This window comes from Coffea arabica, chromosome 11c (genome assembly GCF_036785885.1).
Source record: "Coffea arabica cultivar ET-39 chromosome 11c, Coffea Arabica ET-39 HiFi, whole genome shotgun sequence".
Taxonomy (NCBI): Eukaryota; Viridiplantae; Streptophyta; class Magnoliopsida; order Gentianales; family Rubiaceae; genus Coffea; species Coffea arabica.
This window is the reverse complement of record NC_092330.1, coordinates 29,903,107-29,929,920: the sequence shown is the minus strand read 5'-3', so window position 1 is coordinate 29,929,920 and position 26,814 is coordinate 29,903,107. Positions and strand designations below refer to the sequence as shown.

The 26,814-nt window shown below is 36.5% G+C and overlaps 1 protein-coding gene across 1 annotated transcript; it reads right to left on the bottom strand.

Moving 5' to 3' along the window:
- Nucleotides 1-16,692: 16,692 nt before the first annotated feature.
- Nucleotides 16,693-19,368, bottom strand: LOC113716005 (uncharacterized). The gene has a single exon (XM_027240307.2). The coding sequence runs from the start codon at nt 19,366-19,368 to the stop codon at nt 16,693-16,695; it is 2,676 nt and encodes an 891-aa protein (XP_027096108.2).
- Between the last annotated feature and the right edge of the window lie 7,446 nt (nt 19,369-26,814).

Sequence of the window (26,814 nt, the reverse complement as noted above, 5' to 3'; positions counted from 1 at the left end):
GATTTAAGATAATTGATGGAAATTTAACAAACCCTAATGATCTAAAATCGAATTTCCGTTAAATTTTTGACTTTATAGATTTAGTCCCTAGTGATTGGAGTTTGAACTGCTATATAGTCCCTTTAAGTTTCAAATAGTGATGTAAAAGGCTTTATACTGAAATTATATGGGAATTGGATAAAAATTGTGTTATATGCACAGGAAATTCTAATATTGGAGAATATGTAAAAGCTAAATGTCCTTTTCTTTATTTCATTTATTCATACTACTAATTCTTATTATGTTTATTCTCTTTTGTATAGTTGGTCTCAAATACATCTAATCATAATAATGATTAACTCATAATAAATTTTATCATTTTCGTACTTATATTGATAATTAAATATCCTTTTAACGTGTAAACAACTATATGTAAGTTAAGTTGATTGAACAATAAATTTTCTTTATCTTTTTAGGACATTTCAATCGGTTATCAATTAAGTTTCAAATGAAACAAACATGTTAAATAATTGTTTGAATTACTCAATGAAATTACCAATGTAGTCGAACATAAATATGAATATAGTAAAACTTTTTTTAAAATACTTGATTTAATATGAAAGGAGGACAAGAAAACTCAAGGGAAAGTTTTTTAGAAATCCAAACTAGTACTTTCATATTAGTAATACGTTTACTTGTTATCATAATCCTAATGCCTAACTACAACCAATTCAAGCCTACATCGACAAATCATACAATAAATTGCACAATAGTGTTTAGAATAAAGTTATATGCTAAAATTAGGATTCTCTTCTTCCTACCATTTTTTCTTTTTTTTTTACATATTTAAGTATATTGTTATTCAATTGTAATTAATTTAGTATAAAAATACTCTTTAGGCTAAAAGATAGTGTTGTGCCGATTTGAAGTGCTTTTAGAGATTTTTATAAGGATTTAAGAACTCAATTGCATTTAATTTAATTCACGTTTAATCTCATTTGAAAATCTTAAACATATCTATTGAACATAAGGAACCACATTGATCAAAATTTAAAATATTAAGGATAAAAATGCACAGTCAAAACTTTTGACTGACTCTAATTTGATTTTGATTGTTAGGTATTGTAATTTTCCAATAGTTATTCTATATCTGCCTAAAATCAAAAACTTTAGGAATCACATTTGTTTTGAATAAAACATTAGAGATCACTTTAACTCACAGATCAAACATGAAGAACTAAAACTGCATTCCTCTCTTTTCTTTTCTCATTCATGCCATACTCATTAGTCATTCCATTGTCAGAATTTGACAAATGTGAAGCAATATCGTGACTGGTTGAACCAGTATTTGGCAACATAGTTCTTTGTAAAAACACAGCTTTTAGAAAATTAAAAAAAATGTGAGAAGATAAATAGAGCGTTGTCTTTTCATTAACATCCATTAGTGTAAATGAAATTGCAGTTGGAGCTGTTCTAAAGGAAAAATAAGTTGAAAATATTGGTCCTTGCCAAGCTAGAAAATATAAACTAGATTATAAAAACAGATACATTAAACTTGTGTTGTAACATTCACCTCTAAATACTGGCATTTACCTGAATATAACTTAGGTAATTTATGTTTAAGTAAATGGTAACAATAAGAAAGTTCTTGTACATTAAGATGCTGTATTATGTTATCTATTGAATTTTCAAAACTTGGAAACAAAGAGGATGTTTCTTGATTTGATTCTATATTGTTAGATATATTTCCAATGTAATTAGAAATTGAATCTTGTGATGTTGAAGATTAAAATTACTCCTTTGGTGAATGAATAATTGTTGACAGGGGTATCAATTGGGTTTTCTAAAACAAATTTTGGCAAGTTTAAACTCAACTCACAAATTACACAGGTTTTCGAGTTTTAGACTTTTGGGCTTTGAATTCAAATTAAAAGGCTCGGTCTCAATTCACACTATTATAGGAGTTTCGGATTCAAATCAGAGTTGGCCCAAATTCTAACTTGTTAGTCAATGGGTATCCACAATATTTCAATAACATGTAAACTATAAATTAAATCAACAGCCATTTGGCCTATTGGTCACCACTCACCACCAAAAGCTTAAAGTCTTGTGTTAGGGTGTGAGATCAAGGGTTCAAATTTTGCATCCTATCACGATATATGACTTCCCCAAATCTATAGGGGACATAGTTAGGCCTGTCAACGGGTCGGGTCTAGACTCGGATCCGGACCGGATACGGAAAATTATTGCGGGTGTAGGTAGGGATTTAATTCCGTTTCCCGGATTCGGATCCGGATATAAATGAATTAATAATTTAAAAAATATATATTTATCAATATAATTTGATTAGGGTGATGTATTTTAATAAAGTTAATTTGATTTCTTTTCTTATTTGATTTTTTCTTTGCATTAGTTAGAAATTAGTTTACAAGTATATTTTTTTCTCATTTTTATTAGAAATTATAAAATTTGGTAAATTTGTTCGGGTAGACCTGGATCCGGATCCGGGACCGCCGGATCCGGATCCGGAACGTAGAATAAAAGACCCGTCGGGTAAACGGGTCGGGTCCGGCATAGTAATTCGGGTCCGGGTCCGGAATAATGAATTCCGGCCCGGACCCGGCCCGTTGACAGCCCTAGACATAGTGCACATGTCTGGTTTGTTGCTGGTTCAATCTCAATCCATTCTCCAATGCGCCCAATTAGGCCTCTCTTCTTAGAATAGGTTAGAGTAGGAGTATTAATAGAGTAGATGATGACAATGGATAAAAAAAATAAACTCTATATTAGATTTACTATTTATATGACAACAAATCTTAATAAATCAAAAACTAAATTTGATCTATATGAAAAATATAATTCAATTACCATTTTCAACTAAAAAATAAATATTGAAGAAAATAAAGAATTGAGCATATCATACCGATTAATTATATTTCCTTCAAAACTTTCGTCTGCATCTAATATTTAAGCCTAAATATTTTCAAATTCCTCCACTGTTTTCTCATTTTAATGTAGAAATAAATGTCATAATGTAATTTGAAGCTCATTTATCAAAATTAATTAGTAAAAGTCAATTACAAAAAGTTAAAAAAAAATGTTAGCAGTTTCAAGTGATTTTTCAAAAAAATTTTTTTTTAATGTAACAAAACATTATAAGACAGAGATATACTAGATTGTCAATTCATAATTAAAAGTGTTTTGTAGGTTTGGATAGGGTTTTAGTCTAGATCTAAATCTAGAATTGTCTAATATGAATCCAGCCTCATAATTCTCTTAAAGGGTCCAGATTTGAGTAAGCATGAGTTTAAAAATTTAGACCCAAAGTAATAAAATCAACGGTCATTAGATTCCATAAACCCCGATCCATTGACATGCATAATTCTCTCTAAACCTAAATTTTCCTCCTCCTCTCTAAATTTTTATTCCTTTGCAAACCAAGCATCTCCCTTCTTGGACCGCCTATGTCTTTTCGTTCTTTCTTTTTTTTTTTTTTTGTGTTTGTAATAAAATCTCTCCTAAGATTTTTCTAATAAGAGATTCTTCTCTACTAGGGTTTCTTGGTGGGAGTTTTCTCCTCTCCAAAGTTTCTTAGTGAGAGTTTTCTCTCACTTAGGGATTTTAAGTGAGAGTCTTCTATAATTTTTCTATATCTCTTACTAGGTCTGAGGTTTTTTTTTTTCATATTTGATTTTGAGATTTGGGATTTCTTATATGGATTTCATAAGATCTCACATTAACATTTGGATTTGAACCAGTTAATTAGTAAATTTGGCAAGTGAAAGTAGGTGGTTGGAAGTATGCACGGATATACTTGGAGATACAAGTGATGATCTTTAGATCATCATAGTGTAATTTTTATTAATTTTTCAAATCCATGTTATCTATTCTATCTGTGTATGTATGTTGGATATAATTTCTATCATTTATGTAGATTTAATAAAATGATGATATTATAGCTTAACTTGTATAGCTAAACTAGTTAATTTTACAGGGTACTTAGTCGACTAGGTTTTCCTATGAAATCAGTTCTAGTAAATTTTGTTAAATTGATAACCTAGCCCGTGAGTGCCTCAAATTGCAGCGCATTGTAGTTATGCAATTCACAGTTGTGTGACTTAAGTTGCAAACTATTGGAATAAATAATCAAATTCGGAGACTATGGTGGATTAAGACAACATAAAGTGTAAACGGATGGATACTGTGCATCCTCTTGCAATTTCAGCTTTTACTTCTGCGCTTTTTTTCTTTCATAAATAGCGATAATCATTTTGTTGATTTAAAACATGCATCAGACATAGTAAATGGAAGAAATATCTTTCCCAGCTGAAAAATCAACAAAAACACGCTTGAACTTCCAAATCTTCATCTTCACCTGCAAATGATCTTTGTGGGCCAACATAAGCATGGTTGATCTTTTCGGCCCAATGAATTCGTATTTTGAATAACCGAATCTGAACTTACACTAGAATTTTGCCCGTGACTTAGTCTGGTCTTTTTTTATTTATTGCAATTTATACAAATATAAATAATTTAAATACAAAAATTAAAAAAATCCTACATGTTCGTCTACATTAACTTTAAAAAATTAATGTATTCTAAATGTACAATTATTTACTAATTTTTAAAATTTTGTTTACATACTTTCACTATAATATGATCGTATGCATCATATCATGTACCCCATATCAAAAACTTGGTAGATATTTTTTTTTACAAATATTCTTTTAGATAATTTAAATTTTTATAATGACCATAAATATAGAACTATATATTCATATTTAATTAAGTAGAAAAATTCAGCAATTCATTGCTCTTCATCAATAAGTATTCAGTTTCAAACACTATTGGTAAATCTATCAGTGTAACAGTTAATTCTTTTCTTACACTAAGTTAATTCAAAATTAATGAAAGAAATGATAAACAATTTGAATACTAAACAATGGTATGGTGGTGAAAGGAAGTAATTTGGGATATGTAAGATTTTAATAATTGTAATTAAGGAAATGATTTGGGGTGTGTAAGATTTTAATAATTGTGATTTGAAAAAGGTTTTACTATAGTTCTATATGTAATAATTTGATCAAAAGTAAAATCATTAGGATGAGATTAGTTGTTTTTTAAAAACAATATCATTAAGATAAGATTAGCTATATTTTAAAGTTATTTAAAATTAGAGATAATTTTAAACATATAATATAATCCAATTAGGATTTAATATGGGTAAAACCCAAGTAATCCATAACCCATTAATTCTTTTCAATTAGGCAAGCCATGTAGAAGTGAAAAACAACTCTGATTAAAATAACTACTTTCATATACATATATATATATATATATTACTCCAAATTGGATAAGAGGGGTTTAAATCTCACAAAGTGAAATACAAATTTGACAAAGAGCAGAGAAATCACAATCAAATTTTAGGAAAAGATTTAAGCTCCTATTTCAAAACCATAAAAGGGTAAAAACTCTCGCTAAGAAATCCAATGGGGGAAGAAACATGTCTAAAAAAGAGATAGGTCTCTTCCTGCAAAAGGGAAAGCATGGAGGCACTGATGGCTAGTATTTAGACAAATAGTAGAAAGAAGGGGGTGCCGGTGGCTTTTATACCTACTCATTTTGTAATTAAATTATATTTCTATTTTTTTGTTTTTGGTAAAAGATTTCTAGAAAGGGATACCAACCTTAGATTCCAATTATTGAAGCAAAAAAGGAAACAAGGAAGTGGACATAAAGCCAAAACCTCTGCTTAAATACATCACTAAACACTTTCAACAAATGTAAAAGTAAGAAACCCTTACTTATTGTATTTGAGAAACTGTACAAAAGAATGGTAGATCACTTTATTTCATTTGTCACAAAAGAATGGAATAACTTCTCGTAAGCAATGCAAGACTCCAATAAAATGTGACTGTAGAATGAATGGTATACTCATCTCTCTTGTTAAACAGACCAAAAAGACTTCAATTTGCGATGGATGAACCACTAGATTTTTTTTTTTTGATAATATGGATGAACCACTAGATAAAAATAAGCACTTGGATTTGGGAACAGTGTCCTTGATCTCCTATTGACATCTAGAGTGGGGGCTCACTTTTGTAGTTTTGCACTAATTTACTGTGCTAGCGGAAGCTATGCGTACTTGTGTTTTAAAATGTTGTTCAGTATGGTCCAGCTCAGTGTCACATTACAATTTTGTCTAATTAGGGCAATAGGCAGCCAGCCTTGGGCTAAAGGCATCAAGATGAGGGCAAAACATCCATTGGAGCCACTAATTCAAGAACTTTTATCCTTCCCAATCTAAGATGGTAACCCCTTCCTCAATGGTCCTCTCTATAACTCGCCTTGGATCCAACTTTTAGTCCATGTTAAAACCAAGGTTGAGGTGTAACATTTTTCAGTTCTAGAACAGGCCAAATGCCCAAAGAGTTCCGAAACTATCCGTACACCAATATATATATATATATATGTATATATATATGAGTAAATTTTTCCTACATTGACAGTGTATACATTATCATCGTTAGATTTATGACATGTGTACAAAAGTTGAATTTCAAATTTAAATTTTACATAGTTGTCATTAATCCAACGCTGATAATGTGTACACTATCAATGTAGAAAAGATTAATTCATATATATATATTATTTACTGTGCGTGACAATTAAATAGGACTTGGGAAGATATTTGAATCTGCGGTCTCTATACGATTGTTATAAACAAAGAAAAGCACCGTCATGGTACTTTTAGTCCGGTCAAGCACCGAGTGAGCAGAAGTCTGTGTGGGCTCAACTGGATTTTAGTCCAGTCGATAATAGCGTGTGCCCTTTGATTTTGCTTTCATTTTAGACCATTAAACACGGACACGGGTTAGTATCAGTTGTGCTAATTTAGTACAATGATTCAATTTTATTTATTCACACTAACTTAGTGAAAAATATATCAAATCTTATAAGAATTACTTACACTAGTTAGACAGAACCAGACAAATTTTTAATTAGACAGCTATATCAATGCTGTTGAATCTGCATCTGCTAAGAAACACTTTTCAATTGCAAGGTCCTGCTTATCAAACCGACATAATGAGTTTGTTTTGATAGAGAGAATTTGGAAAAAAAAAATTTGCCTCACAAATTCCAATCACCTTTTTATTTTTCCAAAAATCTTTTTATCTCACACACATCACATCACAAAAAGTGCTACAGTAAATATCTCAAATAAATCATCCAAATAAACTCTTATCCAAACAAACTATTAAGTTTTGATGGGCCTGTTTTTCGTATTAAATCCAAACAAACGCCTTAAGTGCATCAGCAAAATTTGTTGGATGATTATCATGCAAGTTTGATTATTAGGAGCATATAAGTCCAGAATTCTATCGAAAATACTTGTCGAAAATGAAAATATTGTGAAAACATAGCCAATAATTTCTACATTATTCGCACGGTCGATCCAGAAAATGACTTCATGTCCAAGTCTTCTCTTAGAAGAAAAGATATACGCGCTGTCGACTAGACTATCCAACTGTTCATTGCCACATCTGCACAAATCGAAGTAGGCCCATTTCAAAAGACAGAGGTCTCTCTCTGCTTTCTCTCTTGCTTTCTCCTATTCAACTGTTCATTTTGTGTGACTTGACTCTTTTTCTCACTAGCTTTTTTTTTTTTTTTTGAAAAAGACACTAGCTCTTTTAATGCAAGAAAACTGTCCAAATCTAGCATTCACAAAGATCAATAACCTTCAAAAGAAAAAAATTAATTTAGTGATTCAATGATACCTTCTACTATATATTTTAAAAATAAGAATGCCATGAAATTCCACATATCTATACTATATATAAAATCTGAGAAAAGGTTTGACATTTATTTTCACCTTATGAACTTCATTTTTTTCTTTTATAAAAACTACTTTTACTTTAACTACTCATAACTATTTTGACTATTTTTACTTTTAATTATTTAAATATATGTGTTCAACATAACTACTTCTAAACATCATAACTATTAATATAAAATTTTTTTATGAAAAATATTTAAAAGATTGAAGTTTGTTTCAATAATAAAATTTTTTAAAAAATATATGACTATAAATATTATGTATTTTTTTAATTGCACACGCGTTGGGTGTGCGTTGAGCATTTGTCCATAATAAGTGACAAGATTGATAATTTGATACAACCTTGCTATTTTTAGTAAACATGGTTAACTTTGTTTTTTTGTTTTTTGTTTTTGGTCATACCCTCTCAGCTCGTCTAGTTAATAAGGTTCGGACAATCAAGGTTTTACTTTTAACTTTGAGGGAAAAAAAAACCCCCAATTTAAGCACACACAGTAAGAACAAATGACAGGTGCCGAACCTGTGCAATAATAATAAATAGAACCTAACTACCACCAAAAGTAGCCAATAATTAATTTTAGGTACTGGAGCAGGGACTCTAGGTGTGCAATGGGTTACTTGATTCACCCTGTTCTCGAAGAGTTTGCTTAATCCGATATACCCGAATTAATTATCTGACTAAATTTACTAACTAGTAAACAGTGACAAGCAGGGTCGTCTCCTCAGGGACTAGCAAGATATTTTGTTTCTTTTCAAATCAAGATTAATGGGGGGGGGTTTTGGTATCAAATGCCAAAAATAAAGTAACTGCAGAAAATAATTAATTTAAAGAAATAATTGGAGAAACTCTAGCCAAGGGTACACTTCAGAAATGGTTCATGCACTGATCATCGAATCACAGATAATTCTAACATTTATTAATAGATTGGTTATAGTTGTCTCGCACGCGCTAAACAACCAACCCTTCCTTAATTTATCGATAGCTAAGGTACGACCGTTAGCTATTTCTCTAACCCAAAAACAACCCTAGGTACGACCGTAGGATTTAATTTCTAGATTGCATTAATAATTAGAAAGGCCCAATCCTAACTAACAAACACGCTACGAGGGTTTGTTTAAACTAGATCGTATGCTCCCCTGACATAATCCCAATTACGCCAGTTGCTACTAAGGTAGAGATAACGAACAATTACGGATTCAATTACCTCTATTTAGCAAAATAGCCTACGTGAATAATCAATTATTGCGCACTAATCAATCATACATAAGGCTATAACAATTAAAATCAGGGAACATATAAATACCAATAAATGAAGAAAATAATTAAAAACGATTTAGATCTCACAGTAATCGTTGAACCAATTCGTCAGTTGATCCCTCGACTAGAATTAGGGGCTTAGTTCCCCATAATTAGAGAACAGGCCATGCGTGGGAAGTTTGGAGAAATTGTTGGATTTGCTCGTTCGATTTCGGCCAACAGAATGAAGAACGGAACGAAGGGAATCGCCACTCTCTATTGCTTCCAATCACAATCATGCGATGGAAACCTAATGCTCTCTGCCAATCCGGTCCAAGCTACGGGAAAAGCAAAGATCCGCAGGTCCACAATCGCGACTGGACTTCCACTCGCTACCAAAGAAAGGAAAAGTCAACACAGCAGCCCTTCCTCTCAATGGTTTACAATAGCCTACGAGAATGTCTTTTTCTTATTCCTTCCATTCGGTCACAATAAAGACAAGCAATTCCCAAGGTCACAAGCAATGGCCTTTTGTCTCCTTATTGCTTACGAGAACCACGGCCAACCCAATTCAATTGATAGATTGGAAAATAGCAATTGCTCAAGTCAACAGAAGATGAAAAGCAATACTAGAAAATGTCAACAATGGTGGCTTTGTTCTCCCCCCCCCCCTTTACAAAGCTGCAGGGGCCGCCTTTTAAACGCATCCCCCCTAAACCTAAGTCACGCGAGAATACTTAATTCTTCCTCGGTTGTGGTCCCCAGTTCCAGGAAGGGATTTTTTCCTTTTTTTGGAAATTGTTCTTTTTCCCAAAATTAAAACAAGACTCTCTCAAAATATAATAAAATAAAATCTATTACAATTAGATTTCTTCAGTTTCTCAAACGGGTCCCACGTACGATGAATCTTCTAAAAGTTGAATTTAAGCACTTTTCAGCATCCATTCCTGCAATTAGCATCAAAACAAAATATCAGTAGAATCCACCCAATTAATGAAAATATTTAGTCAATTAATTGTGCAATAATGCCCAAAATACCCACTAAAATGCACCCTATCAATCTCCCCCACACCTGAACTATGCTTGCCCTCAAGCATAATTAACTCAGAAATGCAATAAAGATACTAAGCAAACCACGGTAGTTCATACCAAGAACGGCATTCCAAATTCCCCAATAACCTCATCGAAATCAGAGTATACCAAATCAACAATTCTCACCGTTTAAAGTGCACTCAATCACTCCAAAATGTATATGAGATGTATATAAGATAACTCTCAGATCAACACAATAGAATGACACTACCATAAGCTTGCTCATATATCATATCTCCACTACTTACTTATGAATTTAAATGCAGCAATCAAGGGACTTTAAAAGGTTGTAATGGGGCTTAGGTGAGAAGGTAGGATAAAAAGGAGTCAAAAGGGTGTAAAAGTATAAAGAAAGTGCCCAGAAATTCATTACATAGATTCTTGCACATTTGAAACTTAAAGACATCTCAACCATCACACAAGTGAAGTGAATTAGCACTTGCCACAATCTTCGCCTTTTCTCCTCTTTTCATTCATCTACTTCCTCTCTCTTCTTTTTTTTTTCTTTTGCTTTTTTTTTGTTTTTTTTGTTTTTTTTTTACGATACATAAATGGGTGTAATGCCTCTCGAATAATACTCCAAAATTCAGTATAATGAAATCAAAGCACTTCTTCACACGAGATTCAAAAAGAAAGTCTAAAAAGAGGTTTTACGGCTAAAACTAGGGTCTTAAGCGAAGAATAAGAGTTAAGGCTCAACTTGGCTCCCTAGTGATAAATAATCCAAGGCTTGGTTTTAAGAAAGTCCAAAAATGGCTCATTCCTAGGTGCCCTATCATTTCAATGCATTAAACTCATTTAAATGTGGCCTTGACATGCATAACCGAGTAAGTTCTAGAATGACAAACCATGTGTACTAATCACTCAACAAACGAAAAATTAGGCTCAAGAATCACACAAGTGATCAAATTGATGTCAAGTTCAGCATATTAATCAATCAATTCAGCATCGAGAAAAATAGAGCACCCCATGGCATGAACTTGCTATGTATACTCATATCTCAATTGCATTCATCACAGTTTAAAGAAAGGGACTACTAAGGCAAGGAAAAATTTAATCCGACAACTAAAAACACAACCCAAGTATAGTTAACCCTCCCCCACACCTAAACCTTACATTGCCCTCAATGTAAGTAAAGAAATATCAAAACAGAGGTATTGGGGCAACGACACTTCCCTACAAACAGAGGAGGGCAGAAATGAATCACGGCTGTGGAGGGAAAGGTGGGCGGAAACCCACGTGATGGAGATACTGTGCTAAATTCTGGGCCATCCCGTCCATTTGACGCTCCAACCGCTCTATTCGAGTGTCCATGTGCTGCATCTGGAACCGGAGAGCTGCAAGCTCGCTATCGGCGGAGGAAGAGGATGGAGGTGCCGAAGAGGATGGTCCGGGGGCATCCGTGGAAGGACCACCGGCCTGCGGGTCAGCGGATTTGGAAGCTCTGCGCTTCGGAGGAACCGAGATTGGCCCCGGGGGGGCAAACTGGAAAGCGCCATTCACCTGTCGCACAAGACCCATTTTCTCCAAACAAACCAAATCAAGAGGTTCCATAATACAAGCACGATGTAAATTATGATTATTCAAGTCCAAAATCCCAAGATTTACAGCCAACTGAGTGATAAATGAGCCTAACATTAATGGCTTATTTTTCTTATTTAGCACAGTTCGGAGGTGGAGGGCAAACCAGCTACCCAAATTGACCTTAGTCTGAGTGACCATGCACCAAATGAAAAAGAACTTGGGTTGGTCAGAGTACCCGAACTATCCTTCCTACCTGAGAAACTATAAGTCATGAATCTATGTAAATAACGGTAGGCGGCGCTCTTAAGATAAGAAGCCTTAGACTGACTGGGATCATAGCAATGTCGGTCAACCAACAAATCTCTCCAATAACCAATGTAATAAGAGAAAAATAGCTCCGTGTACGCGCACACACTGTGCATATACTCCTCACTCTGGGAGTAGGGAATATCAATGAACCCAAGAGTCAAATTAAATTCAGTTATAAATTGGGTGAACTCTCTACCCATTAATCGAAACCTCACTACCCCAGGAGTGGTAACGGAGAATTCATCAGGAATATTAAATTCAAAAATAGCATAAAATTCCCACGTCAGTTCAGTGAAAGCAGGTAAAACGATAGAAGCATAGCGGGTCCAGCCTACGTTAGTCAAGTGCTGCGTGACCTCATCCCTCAAGTTTAGCATATCAAGTGTAGGGTCATGGATGTATTTACAAGGAATTATCTTCCTTGTGCAAGCCGAGGCATACCGCTCCTTGTCGGCAACCCGGGTGAAGGTCAAATTGCAGCCAAAGTGGGCCGGAGAGGAGATATGAGCCTCCCTATTCCGCCCAAGGCGAGTCCGGGGTCCTCCCGGCCCAGTCGATGGGGCAGGTCCCCCTAAGGGGATCATAGGCTGTGGGGTGGAGGTGGAAGGTTTGCTCTTGCCCTTATTTTTTGGTTTAGTCATTCGAAATCAGAGGGCAAGGTGGGGGCAAGGAAATGGTATTTCAAAGAGGTCAACAACAGCCAACAAAGCAAATGGTAACTAAATACAGCTTCCAATCACAAACAAATGCAGAAACGGCCGATGAACACACCCCCAAAAATTAATTAAACCTGTCAGCAGCAAAATTTTCCCCAAATACTACAAATTCAACCCAAAAATCAAGTAATTAGGTAAACACAGCAATTTTTCCCCAAAAATTAATTAAACAGGTAGTCAGAGTAAAAACATCCCCCAAATATCACCGGTTGAGCACAAAATTTTACAAACAGACCACAATGAACCACAGATATATTACAGCACCCAAATAGCACAAAATCTCTGTCCTCAGCTAGCAAATTAAAAGAAATCTGGCCTCAGCTAATAAAGTAAAAATCTGTCCTCTGCTAAACAAAAATTAAGAATCTGGCCTCAGCTAAGTGACAGGAATTTGAAAAAGAAGTCACCGGAGTTTTTTTTTTTTTTTTTGACTGGCCGTGGGTGACGGCTGGCACTAAGGCAGAGGTGACGGCTGCTGGGATGACAGGCGCGCAGGTGCTCTTGCGCTGCTGGTCTGCGCAGCCGTGGACTGTGGTCCGCGGCTGCCGCTGCTGCTCTGGAGCGGTGCGCCAGAGTTGCGCGAGGGTCGCGCCTTTCGCCGCTGCTGGGTTGCTCCTGGCGAGGAGCTGGAGTCGAGCGCGATGGGGACGAGCTGCGCGCGGCGGCTTGGAGATCGCGCAGCTCCCTGAGCTGGCGGCTGCTGCTGGCGGTGCTCCGGCTGCGCGCGAGCTTGCTGGTGGACGACGGAGCGGTGGTGACCGTAGAGGGTGGACGAAGGCGGCGGCGGCGGTAGCAGAGGTGCAGCGGACAGCAAGTGAGACACAGCGGTCGTGCGGCGTGCAGGGAAGAAGAAAAAGAAAGAAAAGAAGGAAGAAGAAGAAAAAAAAGAAAGAAAGAAAGAAAAAGAGAGAAAAAAGGGAAGTAGGGCTACGGGTCCTTTGAAATATATTTATTTCTTTTTGAATAAGGGCAATTTCGTCTTTTTGCCCCCTCTTTTTTTTTTTGGTAAATGAAGAACTCCTGTCTTAGGCGTGGGCACGCCTAACTGCTCCTAGTCTTTTGACCATCCGACGAAAATTTTTGATCCTTCAGCGTGACCCCACCTAGCGTGAGCACGCCTAACTGCCATAGAGTCCTCAGATCAATTCTCGAAAATTGAGTTCCGTCAGCCGTGACCACCTGGCGTGGGCAAGCTCAACTGCTATAGAGTCCTCAGAACAATTCTCGAAAATTGAGCTCCGTCAGGCGTGACCACCTGGCGTGGGCACGTCTAACTGCCAATTTCCTGTCAACAAATATCAAACTATTAATTGACACTAACACTTAACTAAAACTAAAAAAAAAATGTATGAAAACTGAAACAAATAGTCTTGGGTTGCCTCCCAAGTAGCGTTTTTCTTTAATGTCTTTGACTAGACATGGCCAAAACCCTCAAGCAAGATAAAGTGAATCTTGGAGGTGTACAACTTCTACTTCTTTAACAGCGAATCCCTCATAATAAGGCTTGAGACGATGGCCATTCACCACGAACTTTTTCTCCGTTTTTAAACTTTGGATCTCCACTGCACCATAATGAAACACATTAGAAACGACAAATGGACCAATCCAACGAGAACGCAACTTATCGGGAAAAGTTTAAACCTCGATTGATATAAGAGAACTTTTTGCCCCACTACAAAAGATTTTCTGGAAACCTGCTCATCATGAAAGATTTTACTCTTTTCCTTATAGATCGTGGCATTCTCATACGCTTCATTTCCTATCTCCTCTAACTCTTGTAGTTGCAATTTCCTTTGGACCCCTGCTTCGTCTAATCCCATGTTACACTGTTTCACTGCTCAAAACGCCTTGTGTTCGAACTCCACGGGAAGATGGCAAGCCTTACCGAAGACAAGTCTATACGGAGACATCCCAATCGGCATCTTATACGCGGTGCGGTATGCCCACAGTGCATCTTCTAACTTTAAACTCCAATCCTTCCTATCTGGGCGCACCATTTTCTCCAAGATTGATTTGATTTCCCTGTTTGACACTTCGACTTGACCGTTTGCCTGCGGGTGATACGGTGTGGATACCTTGTGGAGCACGCCATATTTTCGGAATAGGGCAGTGATAGTCTTATTATAAAAATGTGTCCCCCTATCACTTACCACAACTCTTGGCATTCCAAAACGGATAAAGATATTCGATTTTAAGAACTCTGCAACCACTTTAGAATCATTAGTACGGGTGGTCTTAGCCTCCACCTATTTAGAAACATAATCAACCGCAAGTAGAATGTATAGGAAACCAAAAGATGAGGGAAAAGGACCCATAAAATCTATCCCCCAAACATCAAAAATTTCAACAAACAACATGGGGGTTTGAAGCATTTGGTTCCTATGAAAAATATTCCCCACCTTTTGACACCTATCACAGGATTTGTAAAATAAATACGAATTTTTAAAAAGGGTAGGCCAGTAAAAGCCACTCTCTAACACTTTGCGAGCTGTTCGCTTGGGCCCAAAGTGCCCCCCACATGCAAACGAATGACAGAAATTTAAAATGGAGTGAAATTCACCTGCACTTACACATCTCCTTAGCACTTGATCCGAACATTGTCTCCAAAGATAGGGGTCGTCCCAAATGTAGTATTTGGCATCACTCTTCAACTTGTCTCTCTTAGCCTTTGGCCACCCTGCAGGCAATTGATTAGTCACCAAGAAATTTACTATATCAGCATACCAGGGTGTAGACGAGTTAATGGCAAGTAGTTGCTCCTCTGGAAATGCCCCCCTCAATGGTGGCTGCTCCTTATGAGCAAGCAAGCGACTCAAGTGATCAGCGACTAAGTTTTCTGCCACACTTTTATCCTTAATCTCCAAGTTGAACTGCTGAAGGAGTAGGATCCATCTGATGAGTCTTGGTTTAGCATCCTTCTTCGTCATCAAGTATCTCAAGGTTGCATGATCAGAAAAAACTGTTATTTTTGCACCTAACAAATAAGGTCTAAATTTTTCTAATGCAAAAACCACAGCTAGCAATTCTTTCTCTGTTGTAGAGTAGTTGAGCTGAGTTCCATTCAACGCCTTTGATGCATAATAGATTGCATGTGCAGCTCTGCCAATCCGTTGCCCCAACACCGCTCCCACTGCATAATCACTCGCGTCACACATTATCTCAAATGGAAGGCTCCAGTCTGGAGGTTGGATAACAGGTGGTGATGTCAATGACTCCCTCAACCTGTCAAATGTCACCTTGCACTCTTCGGTGAAGTCAAATGCCACATCCTTCTGCAATAGTTTGAACAGGGGCGCTCCAATTTTTGAAAAATCTTTTATGAATCTCCTGTAGAATCCTGCATGACCCAAAAAAGAACGCACCTCCCGTACACTTACGGGGTAAGACAAAGCAGAAATAATATCGACCTTTGCTTTATCCACTTCTATACCCCTGGCCGAAACTACATGCCCTAAAACAATGCCATAATCCACCATGAAATGACATTTTTTCCAATTTAGAACTAAATTTGTCTCAATGCATATCTTCAAAATTAAAGTTAGATTATCCAGGCATTCATCAAAACTATCCCCATACACACTAAAATCATCCATAAACACCTCAATAATCTTTTTAACATACTCAGAAAATATACTTACCATACACCTCTGAAAAGTAGCTGGAGCATTGCAGAGACCGAAAGACATCCTCCGGTACGCAAATGTACCAAAGGGGCAGGTGAAGGTAGTTTTCTCCTGGTCCTACGGTGCTATTGCAATCTGAAAATAACCTGAGAAACCATCAAGAAAGCAGTAATAAACGCGACCAGCTAACATTTCTAACATCTGATCAATAAACGGGAGGGGAAAGTGGTCCTTCTTTGTCACAGCATTCAGACGCCGGTAATCAATGCACTGACGCCATCCTGTGGGCTTTCTCACCGGGACTATCTCGCCCTCTTGATTCTCTTCTACGGTTACTCCAGCCTTTTTCGGGACTACTTGCACTGGATTCACCTATGAATTGTCTGAGATGGCGAAGATGATCCCCACTTCCAGGAGTTTAAGTATTTCCTTCTTTACTACTTCCATCATCAGTGGGTTCAATCTCCGTTGCGCCTGCCTGACTGGTTTTGCCTCCTCCTCAAGACGGATCCGATGCATGCATAAAGAGGGGCTAATTCCCTTGATGGCTGCTATGCTCCACCCAATTGCCTCCTTATGATCTCGAAGAAGACGAATTAGGTTGTTTTCTTGTCTTGGTAACAGGTGTGCAGATATGATAGCTGGCAGTGTCTCCTTGTCCCCGAGAAAAGTATACTTCAAATGCTTTGGGAGGGGCTTGAATTCCAACTCAGGCGCCTGCACAATAGAAGACAACAATTTTGCCTGAGTTTCTGGTACAAAGATAGAAGTAAACTCATACCTTAGAGAGAATGGTGGGAGCGAATGCAGTGTTTCAACTGCATGGTATAACTCATCACTTATTTCTACATCAAGAGTTGCTCCCAACTCGAGATGTTTGGCCAATGCCACTTCCAGTGCATCGCCCCTATTCAATTCAAATGTGTCCTGTACAAGAGGTTCAATAATGCTCAAAGCAAAAACAGAGTTAGCCTCATCCGGGTATTTCATCGCATCAAAAATATTGAAATTTATAATTTCACCATCAAACTCCATCGACAAAGTACCCTCATTCACATCTATTTTCGTCCTAACAGTGCTTAAAAATGGTCTACCTAGCAAAATAAGTGACGGATTTAATGCCTTTTCATCTCCCATATCTAAGACATAGAAGTCTGCAGGAAAAACTAACTCATTGACTTGTACCAAAACGTCTTCAACTAACCCCTCTGGATAAGCATTGGTATGGTCTGCAAGTTGGATTATAATGCCTGTGCCTTTTAATGGGCCAAGATTAAGAGAAGCATAGATTGTCTTAGGCATAACATTAATTGACGCCCCCAAATCCAACATTGCTTTCCTAATTGGGGTACCTCCTATCTTGCAGGGGATTGTGAACATACCTGGATTTCCACATTTTGGTGGGAGTTTCCTTTGAAATATAGCTGACACGTTCTCTCCCACCGCCACTCGTTCATCTCCCCTTAGCTTCCTTTTGTCGGTGCACAAGTCCTTAAAAAATTTAGCATATTTCGGTATCTGCTTGATTGCATCCAACAGGGGAATGTTGATCTTCACTTTCCGAAACACATCCAAGAGCTCTTTTTCCTTCTCTACTTTCTTTGTCTTTTCCAACCTGCAAGGAAAAGGGGGTAAGTTAGAATTAGTAGTGAGTGGAGAGGTGGAGGCTACCTTAGGATCCTCACGAATACGTCCTTCCTCCTCAATTTCCTTTTCTATCTCCTCCTCACTTTTGCTTTTTGAATTTCCCACTTTAGACCCTTCCAGTTCCTTGCCACTCCTCAGCGTCATGGCACTTACATTCTTGGAATTTACCTCAGGTTGCAATGGCAGTTTCCCATAAACGTGGGACTCCAAGCGGTTAATCACAGTTGCCAGTTGGCTTATTCGAGTTTCTTGATCCTTCTTGTCCACTTTGGTGTCCTGCTGGAGCTGCGCGGTATTTGCTGCCAAGGATCTGATCTCCTGATGAAGCTGAGTAGTAGTCGTGGTCAGGCTTTTGACTAGATCCTCCAAGGAACTTCCTGAATTGGAGGATGAGGGTTGAGATTTTGGTTGCCAAGGCTGGTGGAATCCTGGTGGACGATTCGAGAATGAACTTTGTTGCCTGTTCCCATAACTGAGATTGGGATGGTCCCTCCAACCCGGGTTGTACGTGTTGAAATACGGGTCATACTGCCTGCGGGGCGCGGGCACACCTCCGGCCATATTTACCTGTTCCGCGCCGTCCTCTTGCAGAATGGGGCACGTATCCGTACAGTGGTCCATACTCGCGCAGATTTCACATACTTTCGCTCGCGGCGTGTCTCTCATGGCCAATTGCCTGATAGCAGACATCAACTCTGACAGTTGCTGTTGGATGGATGACGTCTCTGCCTCATTGACTCTACGGGTAGGATTGCTTTCACAGAAACCGAACTGCTGAGAGTTCTCTGCCATGGCTTCAATAAGCTCCCACGCTTCCCTCGGTGTCTTGTTCGTCAGGGCTCCTCCACTCGCAGAGTCAATAATACTCCTGTCAGTTGACTGGAGCCCCTCATAGAAGTACTGGATCAACAGTTGTTCATTAATATGATGCTGTGGGCATCTAGTGCACAATTTGTTGAACCTTTCCCAATAATCGTACAATGACTCTCCGGAGTACTGCTTGATGCTGCATATTTCCTTTCTTAAACTAGCAGCCCGGGATGCGGGGAAGAATTTTTTCAGAAATTTCTTTTTTAATTGTACCCACGTGGTGATACTACCTGCAGGTAGGTAGTATAGCCAATCCTTCGCTGCATCCTTGAGAGAGAAAGGGAAAGCTCTAAGTCTTATTTGCTCTTCAGTGACCCCATGAAGTTTCATGCTAGAGCAAACTACTTCAAACTCCTTGACATGTTTGTGGGGTTCTTCACCAGAAAGATCATGGAACGAAAGTAGGAGGTGAATCAACCCCGATTTCAGCTCGAAGGAGGTATTATCAGCCAGAGTTGGGAACGTGATGCACAAGGGCGGATGAGTCAGCTCTGGGGTAGCCAGCTCCCTCAATGTCTGGGTGTTGGCCATGCTAAATTCGTCTTTTATTGACTCGTTTGCAGAAAATAAGTGTCATTCTTTTCGTCTCTTGGTCTCTTGCTTTCGCCTACGTGCTGCCTTCTCAATCTCAGGATCGTATACCAACTCACCTGTGCGAGACGAATGGGTCATAAACTAGCAAAAATACCAAGAGAAAAATAAAGGAAAAAAAATAATAATAAAATAAAATAATAAAAAAAACTGAATTAAAAAAGAAACAAATAAATCAGATGCCGGTCCCCGGCAACAGCGCCAAAAATTGACAGGTGCCGAACCTATGCAATAATAATAAATAGAACCTAACTACCACCAAAACTAGCCAATAATTAATTTTAGGTACTGGAGCAGGGACTCTAGGTGTACAATGGGTTATTTGATTCACCCTGTTCCCGAAAAGTTTGCTTAATCCGATATACCCGAATTAATTATCTGACTAAATTTACTAACTAGTAGACAGTGGCAAGTAGGGTCGTCTCTTCAGGGACTAGCAAGATATTTTGTTTCTTTTCAAATCAAGATTAATGGGGGGGTTTTGGTATCAAATGCCAAAAATAAAGTAACTGCATAAAATAATTAATTTAAAGAAATAATTGGAGAAACTCTAGCCAAGGGTACACTTCGGAAATGGTTCATGCACTGATCATCGAATCACAGATAATTCCAACATTTATTAATAGATTGGTTATAGTTGTCTCGCACGCGCTAAACAACCAACCCTTCCTTAATTTATCGATAGCTAAGGTACGACCGTTAGCTATTTCTCTAACCAAAAAATAACCCTAGGTACGACCGTAGGATTTAATTTCTAGATTACATTAATAATTAGAAAGGCCCAATCCTAATTAACAAACACGCTACGAGGGTTTGTTTAATCTAGATCGCATGCTCCCCTGACATAATCCCAATTACGCCAGTTGCTACTAAGGTAGAGATAACGAACAATTACGGATTCAATTACCTCTATTTAGCAAAATAACCTACGTGAATAATCAATTATTGCACACTAATCAATCATACATAAGGCTATAACAATTAAAATTAGGGAACATATAAATACCAATAAACGAAGAAAATAATTAAAACAGATTCGATCTCACAGTAATTGTTGAACCAAATCGTCAGTTGTCCCCTTGACTAGAAAAACTTAGCCACGCCTCATGAGAAAATCTCCACGTAATTTAATTGAGATCCAGGCCATCAAAGGAACAAAGAAAAAATAAAACTAAACTATGCTAAAAGCCCTAAAACTAGTGATAAGATAACCTCCTGTACGTTTGTATTCTTTTAAAGCCAAAGGAAATGACTTCCTGCTATCCAGTGGTCCCCGCCGAATAAGGAGTCCAAGAGCCAAAGAATTGAGGCTCTGCCGAAATTCCTCCTTGTTTAGTTTCCTATTGCTAGTCAAAGACTCCCATCAGCACAAAGAAAAGGAATTCGTTTTCTTCTTCTCCTTGTGGGCCAGCAACCGAAAAAGGCTTCCTTGTAGCACCATATGGGGCCCAACTGTTTGAAGTCTCAATTGTATAGTGGAAAGTTCCTCATTTTTTGTAGTTTACTGCTCCATTCCCTGAAATTAAGTCCAGATACCAAATATAAGTAAATATTAATAATTAAAACAATATTTGGCAAGGACAAAGGGGAAATTAATAATAAAATAATCAACAATTAACACCCTATCAATTCCCCCCACACCTGAATCATGCTTGCCCTCAAGCATGAGAACAGCATTTGAATATCAAAATTTTGACAATGGCTATCGTATTTTGTTTCTTTTCAAATCAAGATTAATGGGGGGGTTTTGGTATCAAATGCCAAAAATAAAGTAACTGCAGAAAATAATTAATTTAAAGAAATAATTGGAGAAACTCTAGCCAAGGGTACACTTCAGTAATGGTTCATGCACTGATCATCGAATCACAGATAATTTCAACATTTATTAATAGATTGGTTATAGTTGTCTCGCACGCGCTAAACAACCAACCCTTCCTTAATTTATCGATAGCTAAGGTACGACCGTTAGCTATTTCTCTAACCCAAAAACAACCCTAGGTACGACCGTATGATTTAATTTCTAGATTGCATTAATAATTAGAAAGACCCAATCCTAACTAACAAACACGCTACGAGGGTTTGTTTAAACTAGATCGTATGCTCCCCTGACATAATCCCAATTACGCCAGTTGCTACTAAGGTAGAGATAACGAATAATTACGGATTCAATTACCTCTATTTAGCAAAATAGCCTACGTGAATAATCAATTATTGCGCACTAATCAATCATACATAAGGCTATAACAATTAAAATCAGGGAACATATAAATACCAATAAATGAAGAAAATAATTAAAAATGGTTTAGATCTCACAGTAATCGTTGAACCAATTCGTCAGTTGATCCCTCGGCTAGAATTAGGGGCTTAGTTCCCCATAATTAGAGAATAGGCCATGCGTGGGAAGTTTGGAGAAATTGTTGGATTTGCTCGTTCGATTTCGGCCAACAGAATGAAGAACGGAACGAAGGGAATCGCCACTCTCTATTGCTTCCAATCACAATCATGCGATGGAAACCTGATGCTCTCTGCCAATCCGGTCCAAGCTACGGGAAAAGCAAAGATCCGCAGGTCCACAATCGCGACTGGACTTCCACTCGCTACCAAAGAAAGGAAAAGTCAACACAGCAGCCCTTCCTCTCAATGGTTTACAATAGCCTACGAGGATGTCTTTTTCTTATTCCTTCCATTCGGTCACAATAAAGACAAGCAATTCCCAAGGTCACAAGCAATGGCCTTTTGTCTCCTTATTGGTCACAATAAAGACAAGCAATTCCCAAGGTCACAAGCAATGGCCTTTTGTCTCCTTATTGCTTACGAGAACCACGGCCAACCCAATTCAATTGATAGATTGGAAAATAGCAATTGCTCAAGTCAACAGAAGATGAAAAGCAATACTAGAAAATGTCAACAATGGTGGCTTTGTTCTCCCCCCCTTTACAAAGTTGTGGGGGCCGCCTTTTAAACGTATCCCCCTGAACCTAAGTCACGCGAGAATACTTAATTCTTCCTCGGTTGTGGTCCCCAGTTCCAGGAAGGGATTTTTTCCTTTTTTTGGAAATTGTTCTTTTTCCTAAAATTAAAACAAGACTCTCTCAAAATATAATAAAATAAAATCTATTACAATTAGATTTCTTCCGTTTCTCAGACGGGCTCCACGTACGATGAATCTTCTAAAAGTTGAATTTAAACACTTTTCAGCATCCATTCCTGCAATTAGCATCAAAACAAAATATCAGTAGAATCCACCCAATTAATGAAAATATTTAGTCAATTAATTGTGCAATAATGCCCAAAATACCCACTAAAATGCACCCTATCAACAAAATTAAATTAAATCATCCAATCTCTATTAAAAACTCAATTTCCTCATGTTCTCTCGCTCCCTCTCACATCTAGAGGCATCTTTGATCAAAAAGCAAAGAAGAAAAATGCTAATCTAGTCTCCGCCCTATTCCCTGAACCTAACAAAAATTTAGCTCACATTAATCACTACCAACCGATTGTCAAAATTGCACGCGCGTATACTTAAATCCCTACATGGCTCATATGTGGCTGTGAAGCTTCTCCGTATGTTGTATTCCATGACATAGAAATTTGTTCATGTCATTATTGTAACACACCATATTGTTTTCTATAATATCACTTAGTTCTTTTGAAAATTTTAAAATCTCACTTATTTCTCCTATTAATTTAACAAAACTAAATATTTCTATCCAAGGCCACAAATTGATAACATTACCCTTACTCTTAATAACTATTTAACCAAAAATCCAAAACAAAATAAAATTTTTAAACCAAAAAATGTAAATTAAAAAATTGCTATCTAATAATGGTCCATATATCTCTATTTGGGATCATGATAGGATAATAAAGGGCATGAATAAATTAAATTTAATCAAGGTCAACCACTTAGGAGGATTTTAATGCGTAATTAACACCGTAAAAAAATTTGTGGATAGTTATAATTAAGGAAGTCAAGAAATTTTTTTGGGAAATATGTTTTAATACATGATGTAGTTTAAGTTGTATTGAAAACTAAAATGATTTATTTATACGTGTGAATTTTTCAAGATGTAAATTTTTCTTTTATTTCAATACAACTAAAATAATAGTTTAAGTCAACAAATTTAACCTTATTTTATTTTTTATTGTTGTTATAACCTTCACAAGTAGGATAGCATAAGAGTGAAACAAAAGTTTTATCCCTTTTGCATTTCCTCCAAAGGGCCTAAAATCTTACAAGAAATGTTAATTCAAAAGAGGTAAATAAAATCCAAGGGAGGTAAGATTGATTTAAAAAACCTCACGAGAGTTGGGTAACATTATTAAAAACCTCAAAGGAGGTTTCTGAAATTATCACTATGTTTTATGACTTGACTGAAATTTCATAAGACATTTCTCCCTTGATTTTTCCAAACAGAGTAGGACGTCCTCTCTCACCAAAAAAAAAAAAAAAAAATGATTAGGATGTTCAAATTACTTAGGACCCGCTTGGGTTGTGGAAACTTACTAAAAAATATTTTACTAATATAATTTTTAATAAAAGTACTTATTAAGTGTTTAAATACTTTTAAGGATATTGTTTGGAAATATAGTTTAATAAGTACTTATTGTATTGGATAATATCTAATTTGAAATTTGTTAAATGTATTTATTCCTTTATTTAGTTCATAATATAGGATAAAATAATTCAATTTAATGTTTTATTCTTTTAAATCACAAAAATCACTCTAAAAGCACCAACTTCATAGCATTTGTTAAAAGTGCTTTTAATATCAAAAACTTCACTGCTAATTTTATAATATGATGTTCATACTGCTTTAAAATTACTTTTAGCACTTCAAAAAGTTTTTTTTTACCAAAAGTATCACAACCCTAAGTGGAGCCTTTTTTTTTTGGATAATCTAAGGCCTTGCTTGGATTGCTGTTTTTCATAGAAAAATTTCGTCATTTTCCGTGAACATATTTTTCTATTATTTTTTTTTCATATACATCAAATCGCTACAGTAATTTTTTCATGAAAAATGACGGAAAATGCAATCCAAACGGACCTAAAATTCTAAATGGAGCCTTTAATCACGCGTCCGAATGGTTTCTGGTACATGTCTCCCTCAGTTTTTCCAGTACAATCCACTTAGAATGAGGTCTAAAGTCTAGGTCGGCTGTTCTGGTTTTGGGAAGGACATTAGCTGTCAACAAGGAGGCACCTTCCATTGGTACACTTTTCAGTTGTCACGACATTACAGGGAAATAAACGTATTTACAAGATTCTGTTGTTTATCTTCAATTCAGACTCTTTATTTTTATTTTTTTTTTGATAATTCAGACTCTTTAACACGGATACAGGCAAGTCCAACTGAATTTTGTCACATTTGATTGCTGCAATTCTTATAATTTTTAAGGGGGCGCTTGGTTCAAGCTTAAGAATTGAAATTGTAATTTGAATCATACAAAAAAACTTAGTATGGGTTTTGGACAAAAATAATTATTGATTATAAATGGGGGTGCTTGGTAAATATTGATAAGGAATGGATATCAAATTTAATAATCAATTTTTTACCTCTAATTTCTTTTTTCTTTTCATATTTTTTTTCTTTCTCGTTCGAATGCTTATCCCACATACACATCCACCATAATCCCATTGAACCAACACCCAACCATGACAACACCCATTAAACCAGCAGCTAACCACCACCAATTAGTATCAATATTTAATTTTTGGTAAAAACAATGGAGCTTCAGAAGCAACAGTCCCATTGACGCAATGAGGAAGCAGATTTGGATTTGATTTTGTCAAATCCCCACCATTGTTAGGAAACTGACCATCCTTCAATTGCATCCAACATTTATGGGTTGTTAATTTATATGCTTTCTTGTAGTTTGTCGGTGGATTGGGTCTGTCTTGGCAGCTTTCTTTCGGCATTCTTGTTCTTCTCTACTTCTATTCTCACTACTTTGCCAGTGGGGCTGCTCATATTGGTGCCATGTTCACAACTTTCTTATCTGTTGCTAGTGCTTTAGGCACTCCATCATACCTTGGTGCATTGGGTCGGCACCTGCTCTATGGTGCAGGCTGTGTGCCTCTTGCATGGTTTTTTTTTTTTTTTTTTTTTTTAAAGATTTCAGAATCAAATGTGAGATTCATCAAAACCCTCCAATCTAGTTGGGTATTGAGAGTGTCTGATTTTTCATGATTCATTCCAAGATTTTGAAACCTATACTCATTAGCCAAGCAACAATTTTGCGATTCAATCCAATTCTTGATTCCTATACTCTCCAACCAAGCACCCCCTAACATCGCTCATACTTGTTTAGTGTACTAAATTTTATTTATTTACATCAACTTAGTGAGAAGTATTTATCAAATCTTCTAAGAATTCCACTTATTAGACGGAACTAGAAAAAATTTAACTAGATATGTACAGCAATGCTCTATTGTAAGGTTTAGAGTTCTTCTTGAATAAAAAAATTTAAAAAAAAATTACAAAGTCTTTGAGATAATCTTACATTGCTCCCTAGAGGTTTATCATAATTAAAACTGCCTCTCTTAATAATTTACTTAAGGAACTAATGAGGCCAAAAAATTGAAGAAAATTTTGAAGTGAGGCTACTGACTCGAGAAACGAAAAGTTATTTGTTGCCGTGGTATAGTCCTCATAGAAAGAGTAGCACGGTTTTGTTAATTGGCCTTGCAATTTTGTTTGAATAGTAAAATTATTTCAAATAATATTTCACTTGCATCATAAACACATTTTTTAATCCATCTTTTTATATTTCCAATCACATTTTTATCTCACATACATCACGTTAGAGGTGACAATTTGGATTAAGATCCATTTATCCATCCATATAATCCATAATTAAATGGATTTGGATTATCCATTTATAGTGTTGGTTTTAAATGATTGACCAAAGTAAAACCATTAAATTAAATAGATTTATATGGATTATCCACAAAAATCATATGTATCCATTTATTTAAAAACTAAATAAAAGAAACGAAGAGGAAATGACTAAAAACCATATATTTCTTGTTCCATGTTTTTTAACTCTATCTCATTCCTCTGCTCTTTAGTGTTGGCCTCCTCCGTGTTTATTCCACCGGCCATATGAACACGTTGATGATGATGGCAACTAGCAGCCGCCATCAAATTATAAACGTGGTGTTTCAATTTCTGCTAATTCAATGATGTTCTAGTTCCGACCTTTTAACTCTTTTACTGCAGTGAAAAAGTTTAATTTTGGACAGAAAATAAAGAGAGCAACTAGTGCCTTGGCTGCTTAAGTCTGTGCTCAGAAGTGACAAATAAAGAAAGACAGCCTTTACCTTTCCAGTATGACTAAATGCTTGTGTTCCATTCCGGTTTTAAGCCAACTTAAGGATTA